At 35.3% G+C, this 20,963-nt stretch overlaps 1 protein-coding gene across 1 annotated transcript; it reads right to left on the bottom strand.

Annotated features, from left to right (window-relative positions):
• Nucleotides 1-410: 410 nt before the first annotated feature.
• LOC120422673 (trifunctional enzyme subunit beta, mitochondrial) lies at nt 411-19,059 on the bottom strand. The gene is made up of 4 exons (XM_039586181.2): nt 18,828-19,059; nt 5,720-6,783; nt 924-1,097; nt 411-857 (listed from the first exon to the last, which is right to left on the bottom strand). Exons 1-4 carry the CDS (start codon nt 18,877-18,879, stop codon nt 744-746), a joined length of 1,404 nt encoding a protein of 467 aa, XP_039442115.1. The 5' UTR covers nt 18,880-19,059; the 3' UTR covers nt 411-743.
• Nucleotides 19,060-20,963: the final 1,904 nt, after the last annotated feature.

The raw sequence follows: 20,963 nt of genomic DNA, 5'->3' as shown, positions 1-20,963 counted from the left end.
GAAGAGCGAGTTGTGTCGCTGTAACCATGGTGGTGTGTTCCCACGCTTATTACTCTCCTGTAGATTCAGAGCTGTGTTGTTGTTTGAACACTCCGTGGTCAAACTCTCAACCCACTTCAACGAATCATGTCTCTGCGATAAACTTTACGCAGTAGGCCTGGCCGCTTTAACGTCTGTGATGTTTTGATGCATTCTAATGCGATAGCGCACTACAAATGTTAATAAAAAAACAAGAACACGACAACATTTGAAAAGGGCGCATAAGCATTTTGACAGCTGGAACTGGTTGGCAAATTCAGAGACGTTTTTTCAGGAAATAAAATTAGAATATTTTTCCATAAAAATAAATAAATAAAAGAACATAGACTAAATAAAGTGGATTTCGGATACTCAATAAATCAAACACTCTCTCAAAATGTTACACATTATTCAATAAAAACCATAAAGATAAACATGATAGTTACTTCACTTTTAAACTTATTAGCTTGAAAATTGTTGGGTGTAAATAAGAAAATAACAAAAAAGGGATTGTCGTTAAACCTTACCCCGTTGGTTGGTTGGTTGGATGTGGTGGGATGCAAAATCTCTGCTTTCTTTTTCTCGAGCACCATTTTTACACAAATAACTACGATGAAAAATTAAACAGACACTGCCGTACCGAAACGAACGAAAAAAAAAACAAATGCCGCACTAAATAAACCATTACTAAATAAACAATAATAATTCAGTCACATTCGCTCGATCTAATCCGCGTTCGCTTCCGGGTGCCTCTCGAGCAGCATAGCCACTCCTTGGCCTCCGGCGGCACATGCCGCCACCACGCCGAGTTGGCCATTTTCGCGCACCAATCGGTTGGCCTTTGAAAACGAAACAAAATTGTGTTAAAAATCTTTAAACTTAACGAAACACTTAATTCGACTTACCGTGTGCATGCACAACCGGACGCCGGTGGCCGCGAACGGGTGGCCAATCGAGAGCGAACCGCCCCAGTTGTTCCACTTGGACAGGTCCGGCGTGCCGACCTTCTCGCTCAGTCCGAGGTAGTTCTTGCAGAAGTAGTCGGAGTCGAGGGCCTTCAGGTTGGCGATGATTTGGCCCTGGGGGAGGAAGAGAGAAGGGTTCATAAGGGTATTTTTTTTCTTGGCCAGTTCCTTAGGGGGCGTGCTTATATTACGTAACGCAAAAAATAGATTTTTATATTGTTTTCCGGTTGAAGCTAAGTACGTAACTCGGAAGATTTCGATTTTTTTCTTGATCCCTTAAGAAAAGTGGACAGTTTTTGGGGGAAAAATAAAATTTAAATATTCAAAAATATAAAAATGAAAATCACAAAAAATCACGAATTTTAGATTCTTAGAATACAGTGAAATTTTGGGAATAATAAAAATTGTGTGACATTTTCCAAAGGACTTCGGATAATTGAGTACGAACTGTATTTATTTTTAGATATATCAAATTCCTTAATTTGGATATCTTAACCCTCTACAACCCAACCCCACCTTTAGGCGTGCTTCGATTTAAAAAATCGCAAAAAAAAACATTTTTCTACCAATTTTGATTTTTAAAAAGAATTGGAAAGAAGATCTTCTAAAATTTTACAAAATGTATGGGTTGGAAGTTTTACTTGTCTGTTTTTAAAAATTTCTTTTTTTAGGGGTCAATTTTGGCTGTGTTTTTTACTAACATTTCCTTTATTTTAAGTAAAAAGAAGTATGCAGTAATTTTTATAGTGCCCCAGACTATGCCTCTACGCATTTATTTACAATTTTAATGATAATGGTGCCATTTTATAGCAGAAAATGTGACAAACATGCACAAAATTGAAATAGTTACTGTAAAAACATGAAAAAACTAGATGGGCAAAATGTAAAGATAGGGGTGGTAGAATAGGCCAAATACTACCGAAAACAAACATAAACTAAAAAACATTAAGATAAATTAAAATACTAAAAATGAAACAAAAAAAAAACATAAAACAAGAGAATTAAAGTTTTTTGTAAAACAAAAGTTGCTCAAAATGAACACGGGAAAAATAAAAATATTCGAAAAAAAATGGACAGTAGAGGGTTAATTATTTGAATTTTGGATTTTTAAAAAGAGCGAAATCTACGAAATTTGTTTTTTGATTTTTGTATTTTTTAATCCGGCTAAAACTTTTTTGGTGCCTTCGGTATGGCCACAGAAGCCATTTTGCATTATTATTTTTTTCCATATAATTTTTTATACAAGTTTGGCAGCTGTCCATACAAAAATGATGTATGAAAATTAAAAAATCTGTATCTTTTGAAGGATTTTTTTTATCGTTTTAGTGTCTTCGGCTATGTTGTAGGTATGGATAAGGACTACACTGAAAAAAATAATACACGGTAAAAAAAAAATGGTAATTTTTAATTAAACTTTTTGTCACTAAAACTTGATTTGCAAAAAAAACACTATTTTTAATTCTTTTATATGTTTTAGGGAACAACAAATGCCAACTTTTCTGAAATTACCAGGTTGTGCAAAAAAACTTTGACCGAGTTATGAAAATGGAAATATTGGTCGCAAAAATTTTTCAACTGCATTTTTCGATGTAAAATTAATTTTGCAATCAAAAAGTACTTTAGTGAAATTTGGATAAAGTGCACCGTTTTGAAATTAAAGCCATTTTTATGTAACTTTAAAAAAATAGTCGCCGTTTTTTATTTTTTTAATTAGTGCACATGTTTGCCAATATTTTGGCAGCAGAGGGTTAAATAAAGAGCAATTCCAGCTCAAATCAGGATTTTTTCTGGTACTTTTGTTCCCGACCCTCTCCAATTTCAATGAAACTTTTTAGACATGTTATCCTAGGCCTATAAAAGCCATTTTAATGTATATGGAGCCAGTTGCACTCGATAATGACATTTGAGAAGGGCGTTAGAGTATTCAATATTTTTGTATTTTGTAATTTAAAAATTGCTGTACTGTACGACGAGCTTTTTGAAAAAAAAAAACTGAAAGAAAAATGCAGGTCAATTTTATGAGATTTTTCAATTTTTAAGTTTAAAAGTTGAATTTTAAGGTGAGTCCACGATTTTTTTTCGTTTAAATTTTAGTGAAAATAGCCTTAAATGTGAAAAAAGACTCACGAAAAATGCATACAAAAATCATTTACTAAAACTGTTTTTTAGAACGTCGAAATTTTCAAAAACCGATAATTGGAATCGATTCCCCAGACAATTTTACATTAAAGTCTCCATATTGGCCATTGTCCTATGTCCAATCCTTGTGGTTTTAAAAATAAAAATGTTGAAAAAATAGGACAAACTTATAGGAAATTGGAAAAATCAAGTCTGTCATATAGAAATTGCCAAAAACCATTAAAAAACCTATTTTTCAATATTTTTATTTTTAAACCCGCTGTATCTTCACAAGGATTGGAAATAGGATAGTAGCCAAAATGGAGACTTTTATGTAAAATTGTCTGGGGAATCGATTCCCACTATTGGTTTTTGAAAATTTTGACGTTTAGAGCACGTTTAAAAAAAACAGTTTCAGTAAATGATTTTTGTATTTTTTTTTAGGAGAGACATCCTGCATTTTTTGTGAGTCTTTTTTCAAATTTTAGGCTATTTTCACAAAAAATTGAAACGAAAAAAAATCGTGACACCACCTTAAAATTAAACTTTCAAACTTAAAAATTTAAATATATCATAAAAGAGGCGTGTATTTTTCTCTCAGTGTGTTATTTTTCAGAAAGCCCTTCAAATTTCCTACAAGTTTGTCTTGGACCACTTTTTGATACGATGACTCCTTCTGTACTCAATAATTTTATACAATTTTTGAAGCCGTTGCAAATATTGTTCATTTATGTAGACCTAATCTTTTGGGCTGCACTGTACGTTAAAGTAGTTCGCCCAGCCCTCTGTCACGACGGCCATGTTTATGAAACCTAAACGTGCGATGCGAACGAGTTCGCCTCGTGATTCGAGATTTCAACCAATCAGAAGGTGGGTCGAAAATAGGCACATTCAAGGTCGCATCCTAGGAGCAATCGACCCAAAATAGGGACAAAAAATGTTTTATTGTGTTGTTTTTTTTAGGGCTTATATAGCGATTTAAGGCATTTTTATCAACAATGTGATTATGTAAGAGCTTTAGCATTAAAAGACCAACTTTATTATGTAATATCAGCTGAGAATACATCAAATTAGTGCGCTCTGCTTAGTTGACCCAAAATAGGGGGAAATGCCCTACTTGAAAAGCACTTTCCAACGTTTATAATCAAGGAGCTATTAGACTATGGCAAACACACAAACAAACAAACTCGCACCTTTTTTATGTTCGACAGTTTGTCAAACTCGCAAACATTTAGCCAAGTAGGTATATGCAGGCTGACGTTTCTGCAAACAAATGCAGGCAAACAAAAAGAGCAAGCAAACTGCCAAACTGTCACAAAGTTTGTTTATTTGTTTGTCGTAACTCTATTTCTCGTAACAATTCTTCACCAAACCCCAAATGGATTTTATTTTTTTACTTGGCTCAAACTTTGCGGGAGCCTTACCTATGACCCAAGAAGCTATTTTGTGTCATTGGTTTACCCATAAATCTTCAAAATTTCGATGTTTATTATCGCAAAATGTTTTTTTTTTTTTTTCATTAAAATTTAGGCTTTCGTCAAATCTTACATGTGTTGCAAAATGTTTTTTTTTTTTTTCATTAAAATTTAGGCTTTCGTCAAATCTTACATTTTCTGAAAACTAATGATTACTAAACAGCTGAACTGCCCATGTTCGCATAAATGTCCCATATGCAAAAACAGCAAGCTGAGAAAAACGCATTTGAAGTTTGTCCCACACATAAGGTTACGTGTTAAGTTTTCACGAAAAAACTGGATTTCCTCCTGAATTATAGAACAAAGTACAGGATGTTATAGGATTTTCTGAAAGATCTCGCGATTCTGAACAAAACTGCATTAATAACTCAAAAACGATGAAAATGCATATGGGACATTTATGCGATCAGGGGCAGTGAACTAGTGTAAAATGCATTTAAAAACAATTTTTCCTTGCAAATGTTGAAACTATGGCTTGTTATTTCAATATTTATTTTTTTTTGTTTTCGGAACATATCGAGATAACGATATTACAAAATGGTGGGTTGTTTCCATGAGATTTTTTTTTCCAAAAATCACTATTTTAAAAAAAAATTAAGACTCGGCGGCAAATTTTTTGACCATACTTCCTTACGGCTCAAAAGTTGAGGGTTTTTGTTCCCCTTAAACATATCAAAAAATCTCGAAAATCAAAAAATACGTATTTTGGGAAATTGAGTTTTTGTGAAAAAGTTGATTAAAAAATCTGCAATTTTTTTTCCGTGAGCCTATTTTTTCTCAACAGTCCTCAACAATACCTACAACTTTGCCGAAGACACCAAATTGATCAGAAAATTCACTCAAAAGTTACAGCTGTTTGAATATTTACCAATCATTTTTGTATGGACAGCTGCCAAAATTGCATGGAGACTTGTATGGGTGAACCAATGACACAAAATAGCTTCTTTGGTCATAGGGAAGGCCCCCCCAAAGTTTGAGCCAAATAAAAAAAATACAAAAAATAAAAATGGTCGAAATCGGCCGATTTCGTAGAGAATTGCTCTATTCTGAAAAATGTGCGTTGGTTTAAGTCGACTGGTTTAGAAGATGTTTTCCTCATAGTATTACTGCTCAGCTAGGATTTGACAAGACATTGCTACTTACGGCAAACGCCTCATGGATCTCCCACGAGTCGATGTCCTTCAGCGTGAGTCCGGCCTTCTTCAGCAGCTTCGGGATTCCGTAGGCCGGTCCCAGCAGCAGCTGGTCGATCGGATCCTGCGAGACGTACAAAAAGTCCCGCAGATACGCCTTCGGGCGCAGTCCCAGCTCCTTCGCCTTGGCCTCGGTCATGATGAGACAGGCGGAGGCACCGTCGGTGAGGAACGAGGCGTTCGCCGCCGTGACCGTTCCGTACGGCTTGACGAAGGCGGGCCTCAACTTGGCGAGGGCTTCCTTCGACGAGACGCGGATTCCGTTGTCCTTGTCGACGGTTTTGTCCACTCCGGCCACCTTGAACGGCACCAGATCGGTGAAGTAGCCCTTGTCCTGAGCCTCCTTGGCCAGGGTGTGGGATCGCAGCGCGTAGTCGTCCTGTTCCTGGCGGGACGCGTTGAAGGCCGCCGCCAGACGATCCGCCGAGTGGCCCATGGTTTCACCGGAGGAGAATTCCGCCACGGCGGGCAGTTCCGGCACGAAAAAGTCCGGCCGAATCGACGACAGCAGCTGCAGCCGCTGGCCAACGGTTTTCGCCTTGTTGGCACGCAACATCAACGAGCGCATCTTCCGGCTGTGACGAATCGGAACATCCGACATGAACTCCACACCCCCCGCAACGATCGTATCGTACGTCCCCGTCGCGATCAGTCCCATGCCCGTCGTGATGGCCGCGTTCGAGCTGATGCAAGCCATCGTGACGGTGTGGGCCGGCGTTTTGTTGCTGAACCCAGCGGACAGCGCCGCCTCACGGGCAATGTTGGACGTCTTGACCTCCTGGATGACGGTTCCGTACGTGATGTAATCGATCACCTCCTTGTCCAGCTTGGTCTTTTGCAGCAAACTGAGCAGCGACTGGCGGGCCAGCTCGTGGGGCATCAGCTTGGAGTAGCTGGTGCCGGACAGGAGGAACGGCGTTCGGACACCGTCCACCAGGACCACATTGTGGCCGGTTTTGTCGGGGAGCTTGCGCGGCTCGTACACGGCGCTGGTGGTGCTGAGCGAGCGGAGGGCTGAAAGGAAAGGAAGAAAGGTTGCAGTTGAAAAAAGGAAACAACGGACAGTGTTTGCATAACATGGATGATGACTCGGTGAAATGAGGTGCAATCGGGGAGGTTTATTTTTCGGGCTGAAACGTGACGATAAGATTCGGACGGAACTGATAAGGATGCCGGCGAGGCTGAATTGAAGCTTTTGCTAAATACTTTGTCAATTTAATCTAAAATATTTTTAGTATATTTAGATGTAATCTTCAACCATCCATGACAATCTGTTATCCTATTTTGTTCATTCCGTATTTTTGAGACATGTATGAGCGTTTGGCACGGTATGTCCACGCATCCTTCCTCCCCTGCAGATTCTGTGAAATGTGATCCGTTCTCAGAATACTATCTGCACGGTAAACACGGCGCAGTAGGGCTGGCCACTTTATCTTTTGAATTACATTTTCGCGTGTTGTCGAATGTACTGCAATCAATAAAATTGATCACAAAGTGCTTGCGGCGTGATCTAACCCAAATTCTTTCCATGCAGCATGCTTTCAGCGGACTGACTGCGTTTGCGCTAGATTTGATTTGATGCAAAAGTTTTTGTTCTGGGAACTGAGTCCTAAAATTTAGCTTAAAATTGTGATTTTATTGTTCACAACGAAAGCTTATTTTTCTGAGTATAATGACCCTTTGTAGGACCCCAAAGGATTCAACATGAATTTTAAATCTATTAAAAAAAATAAACTTCGCAGCCCTTCTTGACAGAAAAGGTCCTACTTGACAGCAAGGGGAGCATTGTTGATCCATCGAAAAAATGTTGTCTTGTCAATTTAGTTTTTGCATTAAAATAAAAAAAAATGATCAGAAATAGGTTTAAATCGTGTTTTTTACCGTTGTACATAAAAATTTACATAGGGCGTTGAGACCCTATTGAATTACCGAATAAACATAATTAGGTTTTACGCCGACTCGATTCAGAGGTTAGAAATTTGACAGCTTTGCTGCACTGTTTACATTTTTTGCACGTGTGTCTCAGTAAAAATGTGTGTGCGTGTGCGCTCGTGACGTCACGCTGTAAAACCTACTACACTCAACCCCCGGTGGTTGGTCACTTTTTCGTTTGACACTTTTTTAGTTTGTACCCCGTTGGTTGGTCAAAGTCAAACTAAAAAGTGACGAACTGTCACTTTTTACACGGCGCTCACGCACACTATCAAAACAAACGTTTGGTAGTATGTGTGAACTCCGTGTAAAAGGGGTGTCAAACTAAAAAGTGACCCCGTTCGTTTGACAACAGTTGGTGTCAAACCAACGGGGTTTGAGTGTAGCGTTAAATTTGAGAAAATTGCTCCCGTCAGAATATACAAAAAAAACAATGTGGTCTAAAACGTGTTTTTTTTTGCTTAAAAAATTGCGTTTTGACCAGTATTCAGCACGCTTTATCTTTTGGTTGGAGATTTCTAGATAATTTTCTCAATTTTAACGCTATTGTGCTGGTTTGGAAAATATTGTAAAAAAAAGACAAAATGTTGAAAAAAGTTTTCCATAATAATTTCCATACAAGGTTGAAATGCAATGCGCAAAGCGTGTTCTGAAAATAAGTTTAATCCAATAAATTGGGAGAAAGCCACAATTTGCTCTAGGAAATAGCGTTTATTTCAGCTTATATTGAAAGAATGCAGCAATTGTGTTTTGAAAACTTGTTCTACAAACAACTAGCAACATTTTAAAAGGGCGCATAAGCACTTTGATAGGTACAACTTTTTTGCTAATCATAAATTTGTTGAAAGTTACCTGGAAAGCCATAAATTGTTCAGCAAAAATACAAAAAAAAAGAAAAACAATAATTCTTTTCTTAAACTTCTAGATTTTAAAGATTCTAAAGTTTTAAATTCCGGAATTATTTTTTTATTCTGAAATTATTAAATTCTAAAATACTAAAATTCTAAAATACTGAAGTTCTAAAATACTAAAATTCTAAAAAAAAAAAAATAAATTCTACTATTCTAAAATTTTCAAGCTCTGAAATTCTAAAATTCTAAAACTCTAAAATTCTAAAACTCTGAAATTCTTCTTAAATTTTAAAATTCTCAAATTCCTGAATTCTCAATTCTTAATTTCCTAAATTCCTAAATTCTTTATTTCCAAAATTCATGGTTTCCTAAATTTTTAAGTACCTAAATGATTTAATTTTGAAATTTTCAACTATTGAACTCTTAAATGCCGCCAGATAATCAGACATTTTTGGTCAAAAACATATTCCTTGATTTTCGAATTTTTAAACATTTGATTTTATTTTTAATTTGAAATTACATTTTTTTTTTAAATCAGCAGTTTCTGCTATTCTAGCATTATAAAATATTAAAATGTTGATGTTCTGAACCAGGGATGGAATAATCTAAAAAAAAATCATTTTCGCTTGCGAACTTTCTCCTCCCGCGAAAGAGAGAGGAGGCAAGTCACGCAAAAGAAAATCGCTCCCGAACTTCTCCAAAAAAATCAATCTGCTGATGATTTTTTGTGAATTTCCTTCTCAGCACCACTTTCACTTTGTTTACACACAATGCCCATCTACAAAATGTGACAAGTCATTTTTCGACGTGTGACGTTACACTTGCAAGTGTAGTAGTGAAAGTAGTGTTCCGCCGAATAATCAAGATGATGATTTTTTTAGATTCCTTTTACCGATTTTGCAGAGAGCAATGCTCCTTTCGGATTTTTTTTTCTCTTGATGAACGTCCAATGATATTTTTTTGATTATGATTATTCCATCGCTGTTCTGAAGTTTTAAATCTCTTAGGGGTCGTGCATAAACCACGTGGCCTTTTTTCCAGAATTTTTGACCCCCCCTCCCCCCTCATGGTTTTTCGTGGTTTCACGCCAACCCCCCCCCCCCCCTATATGACCACGTGGCTTTTTCCTCCAGGTGAAAAATCTTTTTTAAAAAAGCAAAATAAGTATAGATTTCAAAAATGTTTATCCACAAATGATATACCGTCAGTTGTGGTGACTTTTGTTTAAAAATCGATATTACTGTTGTTATTTCAACACAATAAAAACATTTCAAATTATATCGAAATAAATAATGTTGGGGAATATTCCTGAATGATTTACCAACATTTTCCCAGAATATGGCTAATATAATCACACCGCTCATAAATGCCAATCGTTTTAAAATTAACTCAAAATTTGATCAAAAAGAAAACATTTTAATTTGTGTAGGTGCTGTAACACCATTAAAACCAATTTAATAATATATAAAAACGTTACTTAATCCACCTTATGGTGGTTGGTGCCTTCCTCGCATTCATGTTGTATTTTAGGTGGTATTTACAAATTAACTTAAGAGTTTTTTTTTAATTTTTTTTATTTTTTTAAATTTTTTTTATTTTTTTTTCATTTGTTTTTTAAATTATTGATTTTACTTGAACAGCAAATTTCAATTCTTTTTTTACCAACTCTTCAAAATAAAGGTGAAAAGTGTCATGAGTTATATATTTCAGTAAAAAGTTCGTGTAAATCTTTGTCGAGACACAATGATGCAGCAACATAATTAATACAGATTTTTTCCAGAACAGACGCAGACACTGCTTAAGCGATGTGGCAACCGGGCGATACGCATGCAAGGGGGTGTGGCTACCAATCCCCCGCGTGGTCAAAAAGTCAAAAAACCAAAAAGACCCGGCCTTTGAGGTTATGCAAAAATCACCCTTTTTTGTAGCTACACAAAAACTTTTTCTTGGCATAACTTCAAAAGTACTTCACTAAACAGAATAAAATTTAATAGGGCCTTGGGGGACCCCAAAACGAACAGAATAAGGCGGATCCGGCCAAAATCGGTACAGCCAGTTCTGAGATAATCGTGTGGAAAAAAAATCATGTCTACACACATCCCCACAGACATTTGTTCAGAATTTGATTCTGAGTCGATAGGTATACGTGAAGGTATATCTAGGAGGTGTATTTATGAAGTTCATTTTTCGAGTGATTTTATAGCCTTGCCTTAGTGAGGTGAGGAAGGCAAAACAGAAATTCACTTAAAAGTGTGAAAAAAGAATGACGTCACAAAGTTTAAGGTAAATAATAACAGTATAACAATTTATTGAAATGGTACAGAAAGTAAAAAAACTCTCAACAAAACAAGCAACTTAGTAAAACATATGTATTCAAAATTATGGGATTGCATGAGCATGAGCATGAGATGTATTCAAAATTATGGGATTGCAGTGCAATTAATAGAGTTATCTACGTGCGCATGTATTGCGTGTACGTACACGAAAAAAGTGAGGTTAAATTTTGTACCCGCCAGCAAAACAAATGGTGTGCTAGTGTGTGTGAGATCGGGCTTAGATAGCTCTATTGCATCCAGAATAAATCGAGCCAAACATTTCATTAGGGCACAAAACCAAAAACCGCGATTCGAGAAAATCGCTTGCAAAAAGTGGACAATTTGTTTCAATTCCTATTTAAAAAAGAAGCTTGACTGATGGTATTTTTACTGATGATACGATAAAACACGTCATTATCCTCAACTCTGCTTAAATGCTTCTTAATTTTTGTTGATTTTCGTAATAAAACTCATAATTTAAAAAAAAAATCGTTATTGGGCCCTTTTAACTTTCCAACTGTTGTTCATAATGGGCCCTTTCTAAATGCAATTTCGAAGAGAGCTGAAAGGGCACTAAAGCGCTGTCACCGGATTGTTGTTTTGAATGATATTTACGGGCCCTTTTGTTTAGTTAGAAATAATGAGAAATTCAGTAGAAATTTTGATTATTGGTGAAGTTTTGTGATTGAATAGTATAGATAAGGTATGTGAAACATAAAAATTCTTCGAAAGTGTACTGAGCAGCAGCCGCGGGACCGTATTAAATATTGTTTTTTGACGAAGTTTTTCTCTGCAGAAATCCTTGGGGAAAAGTAAACCAACCTTTTTTTTTAAGTGAATTAGTGTTAAGAATGTATGAAAAGATTACTTTATAACACAAAAAGTTCCTCAAGTACGAAAACCTGACGAAAAATAAAAGGGCACAATTGAACTTTTTTTTTTGGTTTGCAGTGAACATGGTTATGTGCCCTTTTGTGTTTTAGATTTTTTCAATAGGAAATTGTTTGTTATCAATCTGATTCTTGGAGGGCATGTAAGGAGTGTACTAATGAATGGAATAGTGGAATAATCCCAAATGTTTACGTTTTGGTTTTGTGCCCTAATGAAATGTTTGGCTCGAAATATGCTTTAGGAATTAAAGCTTTTTTGTTATATAAACAGCATTTATGATTTAATTAAAATGCGCTTTTAAATATTTTCATAAAATCAAAATTAATAAATAAAAAAGTAAAAAGTTTTATTTTCATTTTATGTTAAGGAAAATATCTAGTTATGAATGCTCCTAGTTAATATTTATTTTATTCCAAACATTCATAAAAATCCAAACTAAAGCAACATTCATGCATTAATTGAAATGTGCTTTTAAATATTTTCATAAAATCAAAATTAATAAATAAAAAAGTAAAAAGTTTTGTTTCAGGAAAAAAATATTTTCATTTTATGTTAAGGAAAATATTTAGTTATGAATGCGCCTAGTTAATATTTATTTTATTCCAAACATTCATAAAAATCCAAACTAAAGCAACTTTTCTTTTAAATTAAGCATGATTGATTCCAATGATTCAGTGTGTCCAAAAAAAAGTCGAGCTGTGTAATTTTTTTCTCCATACAAGAATCAGAGACAGGGGCAAACATTCAATATTACGACCTTTTGAAATGTTAGTCTTAATTTAATTTTTTTGAAAATATTGATTTCGAAAAGATCGGAAAATTTTACGAAAGTTTTATTTATAAACATTGAAAATCGCACCATTAGTTGCTGAGATATCGACATAAGAAAATTATGGGTTGTTTGGGTAAGACTTAGTAAACATCCATTTTTCTGTTTTTAAATCTTTGCATGGCAATATCTCAGCAACAAAGTTCAAAAAAAGCAAAATATAAAGAATTTTCTCAGCATTTCAAAAATATTTTTTTCAAAATTGGGCAAACATGGGCACTAATTTCTTTAAATAAATAACTGCAACTATTTTTTAAAAAGTTACCTAAAAACAGCTATAACTTGAAAACGGCGCACTTTATGAAAATTTCACTAATGTACTTTTAGATTGCAAATTCGATTTTAAATCGAAAAATTAAGTTGAAATTAAGTTGCGGTCAATATTTCGTTTTTTTTTTTAAATCAGTGATGATTCAAAAATTCATAACTCAAACAAAGATTTTTTGCCCGTTCTGGAAATTTCTGAAAAGTTGGCAAAATTTAAAAAAAAATAGTTTTTTTTTGCAAATCATGTTTTAGTGACAAAAAGTGGAATTAAAAATCAGCAAAATTAATTACCATTTATCATTTTTTTTCAGTTTAGTCCTTATCCATACCTACAACTTTGCCGAAGACACCAAATCGACCAAAAATTTCTTCAAAAGATACAGATTTTTAAATTTTCATTGCTGCCAAATTTGTATGGAAAACTATATGGACAAACTAATGATGCAAAATGGCTTGGGCACCAAAAAAGTTTCAGACGGATTAAAAAAAATCAAAAATTAAAATCAAAGAATAAAGACCGATTTTGTATAGAATTGCTCGGCTGTACAAACAAAAGTTATGTGAAAATAATCGAAAAAATCGATTTCGTGTCTTTGGCAAAGTTGTAGACAACGCGCTAAAAATCATTCTTTTAGTCATGGACATCCAAATTGTTTAAGTCTTACTCTTACTTTAAATTGAATTTGCTATCGACTACGTGTTTTGATAAATTTAAAAAAAGATTGAGCTAATATTTGGAATGGATTTTACATTTTTTTTTCAGTTGTTTTGATAGGCAATTATCTACGATTTAAGATTTTTGATCCAATTTTTGGTTGCTGAGATATTACCTCAAAATAAATAAGCCTCCCTAAAACGTTGGGACGGTAACTTCAACTCGCAGGTTTTCGGGCTTGTCTCCGCGGTTTTTCGGGCGATTATTTTTACTAGAGCAAACAAAAGAACGACGTTTTTGATCGCATAAATTACAGATGTGATCAAATCGAGTTCTGCAATGTTTAAGGATCATCTAGATGTCCTTATAATTCACTCAAAAAAAAATGTCCCGATTGGTTGAGTTATACCCGAGAACCAGCGAGTTGAAAATACCGTTCCATCTTTTTTAAGGAGTTTTATTTATGTTGATCTTTAACGGCATTGTATTCAAATTTATTTCACAAATTGATATCGGCATTTGAAAATTAAGTGACTCTTTGAAACTTAAATCAATTTAATGTGTCTATATTTTTGAGTGGTTTTATCTCAAATATGGAGTTGAGGGTATAGTATATTTTCTCAGCTTAAAGAAAAACTAATATTTTCAGGAAAGGGCACCTTTGGCCCCTATTTTTTTATCTTTAAATTAATCAAGAAACAAAAACAATGTTTGCTTGAAGCTCGTTTTTTTCTCTAAAAATCTAAAATGTATGCCCATATTTCTCTTTGGCTCAAGAGATAGTCCCTATTAACATATAAAAAAAAACTCAAAAAAAAAAATACCTACAACTTTGCCGATGGATAGTCAACGTGTATTTTATGAAATGTTATGTAATTTAACAATCCGAACTGTGTAATCCATGAAATAAGGAATACATTTTAGACCAAATTATTCATCAATTTTTTTGGTGAATCTTAAAGTATGTATCGTTCGTTTTTTCGTTCCTGGTTATTTTTTAATGATAGACGTTTCACTTGCAAATGAGGTAGTGAAACTGAAATTTTGTGAGATAATCCTGAAATTGGGGTTTTTAGTTTCTTTGTACTTAAAAAAATATTGCAAGAGAGAGGAGATACAAGATATCTTGAGTTTGTTTTAAGTGACAAAAGGAAATCTTTCGATAAAGATTCTTCGATCACTTATAGGACCAGCTACGGTAATTAGCTAAGATCTAAGATTTTGAAAATATTTTTTTTTCGCAGAGAATCATTTTTAGACACTTCATTTGTAATACATATTTAGTCTTTTGCCTTGTTACGAAAATCTTATAAAATTGTCAGCAATATTTATTTTTTCAGCTGTTCGAAAATAGAACTATCGAAGACTACATCTACTTTCAATGCAAATTTGCAAGCACATTTTTAGCTACAAGATACCATCAACAAAAAAATGAAATTTTGTTTGCATTTTGGTACGCATTTTTCTGGGTATATTAACTTTGGATACTGTCACTTTATTTTTTAACAACTTTTAAACTTTTGTAAGACGTACTTACATGAGTATTAAAAAGTGTTCATTCAATAACAGGCTCAAAGTATTGATATGAATCTGCCGAAATATATAATTAAATATTGAATTGGAAAATATTGTGACATTGAAATATAAGTAATAATTCTAAACACAATAATTGTATGGTTTTAAAGTGTAACAAAAAATGTATGCATATAAGTAAACTCAAAGCGCGTATTTTTTTGTTTTTTTTTTTAAAGAAAAGATTTTTTTTGAAAGGCCACGTGGTCAGCCGTCGACCCCCCCCCCCTCCCCCCCATGGCTTTTCATGGTTTTTTTAGGTCGGATTTCGGACCCCCCTCCCCCCCTAAGGAGACCACGTGGTTTATGCACGACCCCTTATTCGTGGGGTTTTTACTATTAACATCCGTTTTTTTGAGTTTTTAAATTTCAGATTTTTTTAATAACTTGAATAAACTTTTCAAATCATAAAATTTTTAAATTTCTGGATTTTGGATCAAATTCTAAAATGTTTCAATACTTAAATTCTTAATTTCCTAAATTCTTAAGGGGTTACATACATGTAAATCGGCAAAAATGTCAGAGGTTGGTTTGAGCACACACTTAAACTTTTTTCAAAATCTGTTTTCAGGGCATTAAAATATACATTTTCATCTATTAACAAAACAAATTTGAAGACATTTGGTTGTATCATTGCCGAGATATAGCTATTTGAAGTTAGCAGTTTCAAAAAACGGGTGCCACGATATCTCAACATTGCTTCGACCAAATCGGCTCAAAATGTTTGTGAAGACTCGTTAAACCGGTCCCGTGTGCATGACGAAGGCCGACATTCAAAAAGTTTATTTAAAAAAAAGATAAAAATATTTTTCTGTTTTTGATATAAAAAATCGCTAGTTTTTGATTTTTGTATTTTTTGATAATTCAAAAATTCAAAATCGGGCTTCGTCATGCACACGGGACCGGTTTAACGAGTCTTCACCAAAATTTTTAAGCCGATTTGGTCCATCTCATCTCGAGATATCGTGGCACCCGTAAATCAACTTGGTGTTCAGAGAAAAACGCTAAGAAAGTCAGACAGTTGGCGTTGCGCATGGCAAAATTCTGAACTTAAAACGTCTCTAACTCAGTTTAATCATGGAATATCTTTATGAAACTTTCAGGAGTGATTTAAAATCTCTTTTAAGTGGATTTAATAAATTTTCTATAATATGAAATTTTGTGATTTTCTACATGTATGTAACCCCTTAAGTACTTAAAAGATTTAGTTTCGAAATTTTTAACTGCCGCAAGATAACCAGACATTTTTGGAGTAATATATATATATATATATATATATATATATATATATATATATATATATATATATATATATATATATATATATATATATATATATAGTATATATAGTATATATATATATATATATATATATAATATATATATATATATATATATATATATATATATATATATATATATATATATATATATTATTTTTTCAATTTAAAATATTTTTTTTTTAATCAGTAGTGTTATTATTTAATATTTAAATTTTGATGTTTTGAACTTTCAAAACTTTTATTTATGGTTTTTTAACTTCCGAATACTAAGAAATTTTTTAGGTTTAATTTTTAATTTAATTTGGGATTTATTAAAAACCTTTAATATAATTGTTGGGCTTTCCCTCTAGTTTACTTAATTTCTAGCAATAAACGAAATCCGTCCTTTTAATCTTAAGATTCTGTATTTTGAGAATCGGAATAAACTCGAGCTTAAAAAAATTCAAAATTATTGATACGTTTGTTATTTTGTGTCGCATTCAAATAACCCAATCCAAACTACTTTTTTTTTAATCAAAACATATTGCAAACTGCGCGCGAAAAAAAACGTCAAACGCCACTTTCCGTTCCTGTTCCTTTTCAGCTGCGTACCACTTGGAAAATATTGTGGAAATGTAAGATATAATAATCGAACCACTTAAGAAAAATAATTTGTGGTTATTGCGCCTTGCAGCAATTCCTAGAGTTTTGTGTCAATCGTGCTAGGCCTAGATTTTTTCATCACACTGCTTTGCAGGACTGAGAACTGTCATCACAGTTGGCAAACTGATTTTTCATCACACCATCAAAACAAAACAAGTGCAATGCATCGACTTTTAACCACAATCTAGTCACCAAGCAGTGGTGGCCGAGGTAGTTAAGTCATTGAGATGATCTGTTAAAGGTTGCTGGCTCGATTCTCGTAGTTGAAACATACGAGTTTTTTTGACGGGTTATTTTTTTTCTAATAAGCACGAGGGCATAAGTCTATCGGCCACCTCGAGCTGTATTCGCTGAGTCCGTAAACGGTGCCATTACCGAACGATTGCTCCCCAGTTTTGGGTGAAGGATAATTGAAATTATGTGGATTTGGCTGTAAATTCAGCAATATTATATTAAAAAACCAATACATTTTGGACGAAAGAAATCTGTATATTGACTTTATTAGACCAGAATTCCCCAGCCGGACCAAGCAGTCGTAATCGTCTTCTTCGAACCATCTAGTATCTTGTATTTGGGTTTTCATCTTATCCGAAAGGAATGGTTCAGCTTCACAGAACCGTAATAAGACTGGAGGATCTTACAGGACAGGAGGTCGTCAAGAAGTTCCCTGGGCATGTGCCCGTGAAGGGCACTGGTCACTGGTCTGAAATAAATCATGTGATAAGCCTTGAACACGAACACATTTATAAAGCACTAAAATACCAAAACCACTGCAATTTTCAACGGGATCCTTCAAGAACTCAGACAGCGGTTCTAATCACGCTGATTTCATCACATTTGTAGTAGATTCCACTAGTTCTTTCACTGAAATAAACAAGCTCTCTTTTACAAAATCTGTCGTAACTGGAAATTCAAAACACACAAAAACAAAGTTGCTATGGTAAGCTGAGGAAGTGTGATGAAAAATCACTGTGATAAAAAGGTACTGTGACGAAATTATTGCGGCAAGACTCTAGTAAAGTGCAAAATGCGCAATACCAAAATAAAATAAATAATTTAAAATATAAAAAATAGAGCAGAAAATATAGTTTTATCATTGTTATAATTGAAAATCAAATGAAATGTGTAAAACAATTCGAAAGTGCTTTAAAAACTGTCAATAAGACGCACGATTAAAGTAAAACAAGCAATTCACTAGCGCTGCATTTATGATTTATTTTTCAATATTTTCTGTTTAAAATGGCGTATATGCAGAGATTCAGTCAAAAGAAATTCATTTCAATGTTTCATTGCACACATTAATCAATGTTTTTTTTCTTAAACATATTTAGTCACGACCAGCTTCCTAACTAACAACTCACACTGACTATAATCGGCCAGCATATAAAAAAAACTGCACCACACAAAGACAATGTAAAGCTTTCCGCTGAGCCTGAGTTCAGAGCTGATAATGAAGCTCCTCCTCACAGCCACAACAGATTGAAAACAAGTGACGAATGGACTTTGGACTTTTGCTCGGTCTGGCCTCTCTGAGAAGACTAAGTCAGTCACTGCCGCGGCGGGTGACTTTTGCTCGCGGGGGGAATTACTCGGTCAACTTCCAGCTTAAGGGGGGATTGCCTAGCCTTAAGTCTTGCAAATTCCTAAAACAGGGCGAAACCCTCCAAGTTGCACCAATTAATCGACTCAATCGAGCGGTTCCAAAGTTCAGTTATGTGCAACAGTGTCGGGCCATTTTGTGCTGTCCGCGGCGGCGACGACGTCATCGTGTCATCTAATCTGGGGGGAACGAAGCTTAATCTTAAGTCACCTCTTACTTACCGGTTTTGGCGAGATTGCCCGTCGCACCGAGCTTGGTCAGCTGGTAGGCCATTGTGTGAGTGGTTGAAAATCAATCGAACGAAACTAAAATCCTCGGGGGAAAACACCGTGGCCGCACTTTGAACCGTCCGAGAGAAAGTCACTTAAGTTAAGCCTGACCGATGAGGATGATGCACTAGAAACCACGTAAATGCGACCGACTCGGAACGACGCACGGCGAGAAATGATGAGTAAATTGAGAGAGAGAGAGCGAGAGGGCGCAAAGTGCAGTTGACAAGAGGAGAAATGTCAAAGATCGCGATGACAGTTCTCGACCCTGCGACTGAAAGCGTTCTCCGTGGAGTTTTGCAGTTTTGTGCTGCACGATCATTTGGATCTAGGGGAACTATACCCTTTTTCAGCCTATTTCTATTATCGGCCTATCAGCACTTCGAACATGAATTGCAGCTTTCATAAAGTGTTTTTGACTGTTTCAAAGTAATAAATAGCTCAAATAAAAGTGAGAAAGCAACTCTCCATTGTTGATACATCTGAAAATGTTGATTTAATAGCGGAAATCGGCAAAAGTGATGAGAATTGGTCGAACGGCTTAGTGTGATTAAAATGGGTATATTTCCTGCTTTTAAAATATTTTAACTATTTATTTACAACCCAACCCAGTCACGACGTTCTAGCAGGATTCTAACAGAGTTCTTACAGAGCTGGATATTCTTACAGCATTCTAGCGGAAATGTTCCACCGTTCTAGCAGGATTCTGACAGAACCAGCTCTGCTAGAATATTTCGTGACTGGGAAAGTCCTAATTAAAGGCACGTGGGAGTCGCTCAACCTGCATTCCTGTCACACATGAGATCTGCACAGCTGATTCCACGTAGATTTTTCCCGCCAGTAATGACAGGAAACGTTGACAAACGGAATATGTGCCAAAATCATAAGTGGTTTTTAACATATGAAGGGAAATCATCGTGAACTGGAACTGCCGGTCGTTAGCCCGGGTAAAGTGGAAACGTTGAGATGATTGTTGTCCTCTGCTCTCATCTCGCAAAAAGCCATACAGAGAACCACGTCCCATTCAACCGGCTCCGTGGCTTAATGGTTACGGCTTCTGTCTCCCAAGCAGAAGGTTCAAGGATCAAATCCCGGTCGGTACCTTTGAAATTTGGAATCAGGAATTTGAATATGAATAAAAACTAAAATGAATCAGGTGGGATTCGAACTCACACCTTTGGATTGGTGGTTGTCTGCAGTCGGCCATCAGAAGGTTTACACTCTAGCAGTGAATTGATCCGTAGTGTTGAAACATGTTATCTCTTCTTCTTATATTATTAAATACGCGCTGATCCCTGATTTGCCTGAGGGGATTGGAAGTCTAAATATAGATCGAGTTTCCTTCGGGACCATCCACAAACCACGTGGACACTTTTTTGGAAATCCCAAACCCCCCCCCCCCCCTCGTGGACAATTGTCCATACAAAAAAAAACTTTTTTGTATGGAGCGTGGACAATCGCCATACCCCCCCCCCCCCCCTAAAGTGTCCACGTGGTTTATGGATGGTCCCTTCAGATGCTTGCTTATATGTTTAGGCGGGGCCGAACAATGCCCAGCGACCTCGGAATTGGACCGCAAGGAGCTCTGTCATTCTGAAACGGGTCGTTGGAAGCAGCGCGAGGGCTATCACCACCTAATACCCGGGACTGAGATAAGTTGTATCAGCATTCGGCATATACAAAGTCTGATACAAACTATACTTTCCCATAATTTCGCTACCGGTTAGCGGGTATTGGATTGGACCACACACACACACACTGGGAAAGTCCTAATTAAAGCTACCCAGTCACGAAATATTCTAGCAGAGCTGGTTCTGTCAGAATCCTGCTAGAATTTTGTTAGAACTGTTCTGACAGGCCTCGTGCTAGAATTCTGTAAGAATTTTGCTAGAATGAGTTGGAAAAAAATCTGCTAGAATCCTGCTAGAATTTTGCTAGAATTATTGATCCGGGAAAAAAGTTAATAAATTTTTAGTTACTTTTTATTTAATCAACACAATTTTTAGTATCGCTTTACAAAATAAAAACACAGTGAAAATCAGATGCGATGCGATGAGTTTTCCTTGGATAAATATCCGAGCGTTCCGA

Source organism: Culex pipiens, chromosome 2, assembly GCF_016801865.2.
Source record: "Culex pipiens pallens isolate TS chromosome 2, TS_CPP_V2, whole genome shotgun sequence".
NCBI classification, from domain to species: domain Eukaryota; kingdom Metazoa; phylum Arthropoda; class Insecta; order Diptera; family Culicidae; genus Culex; species Culex pipiens.
The sequence above is the reverse complement of the archived record's forward strand: the minus strand, read 5'-3'. Positions and strand labels throughout refer to the sequence as shown.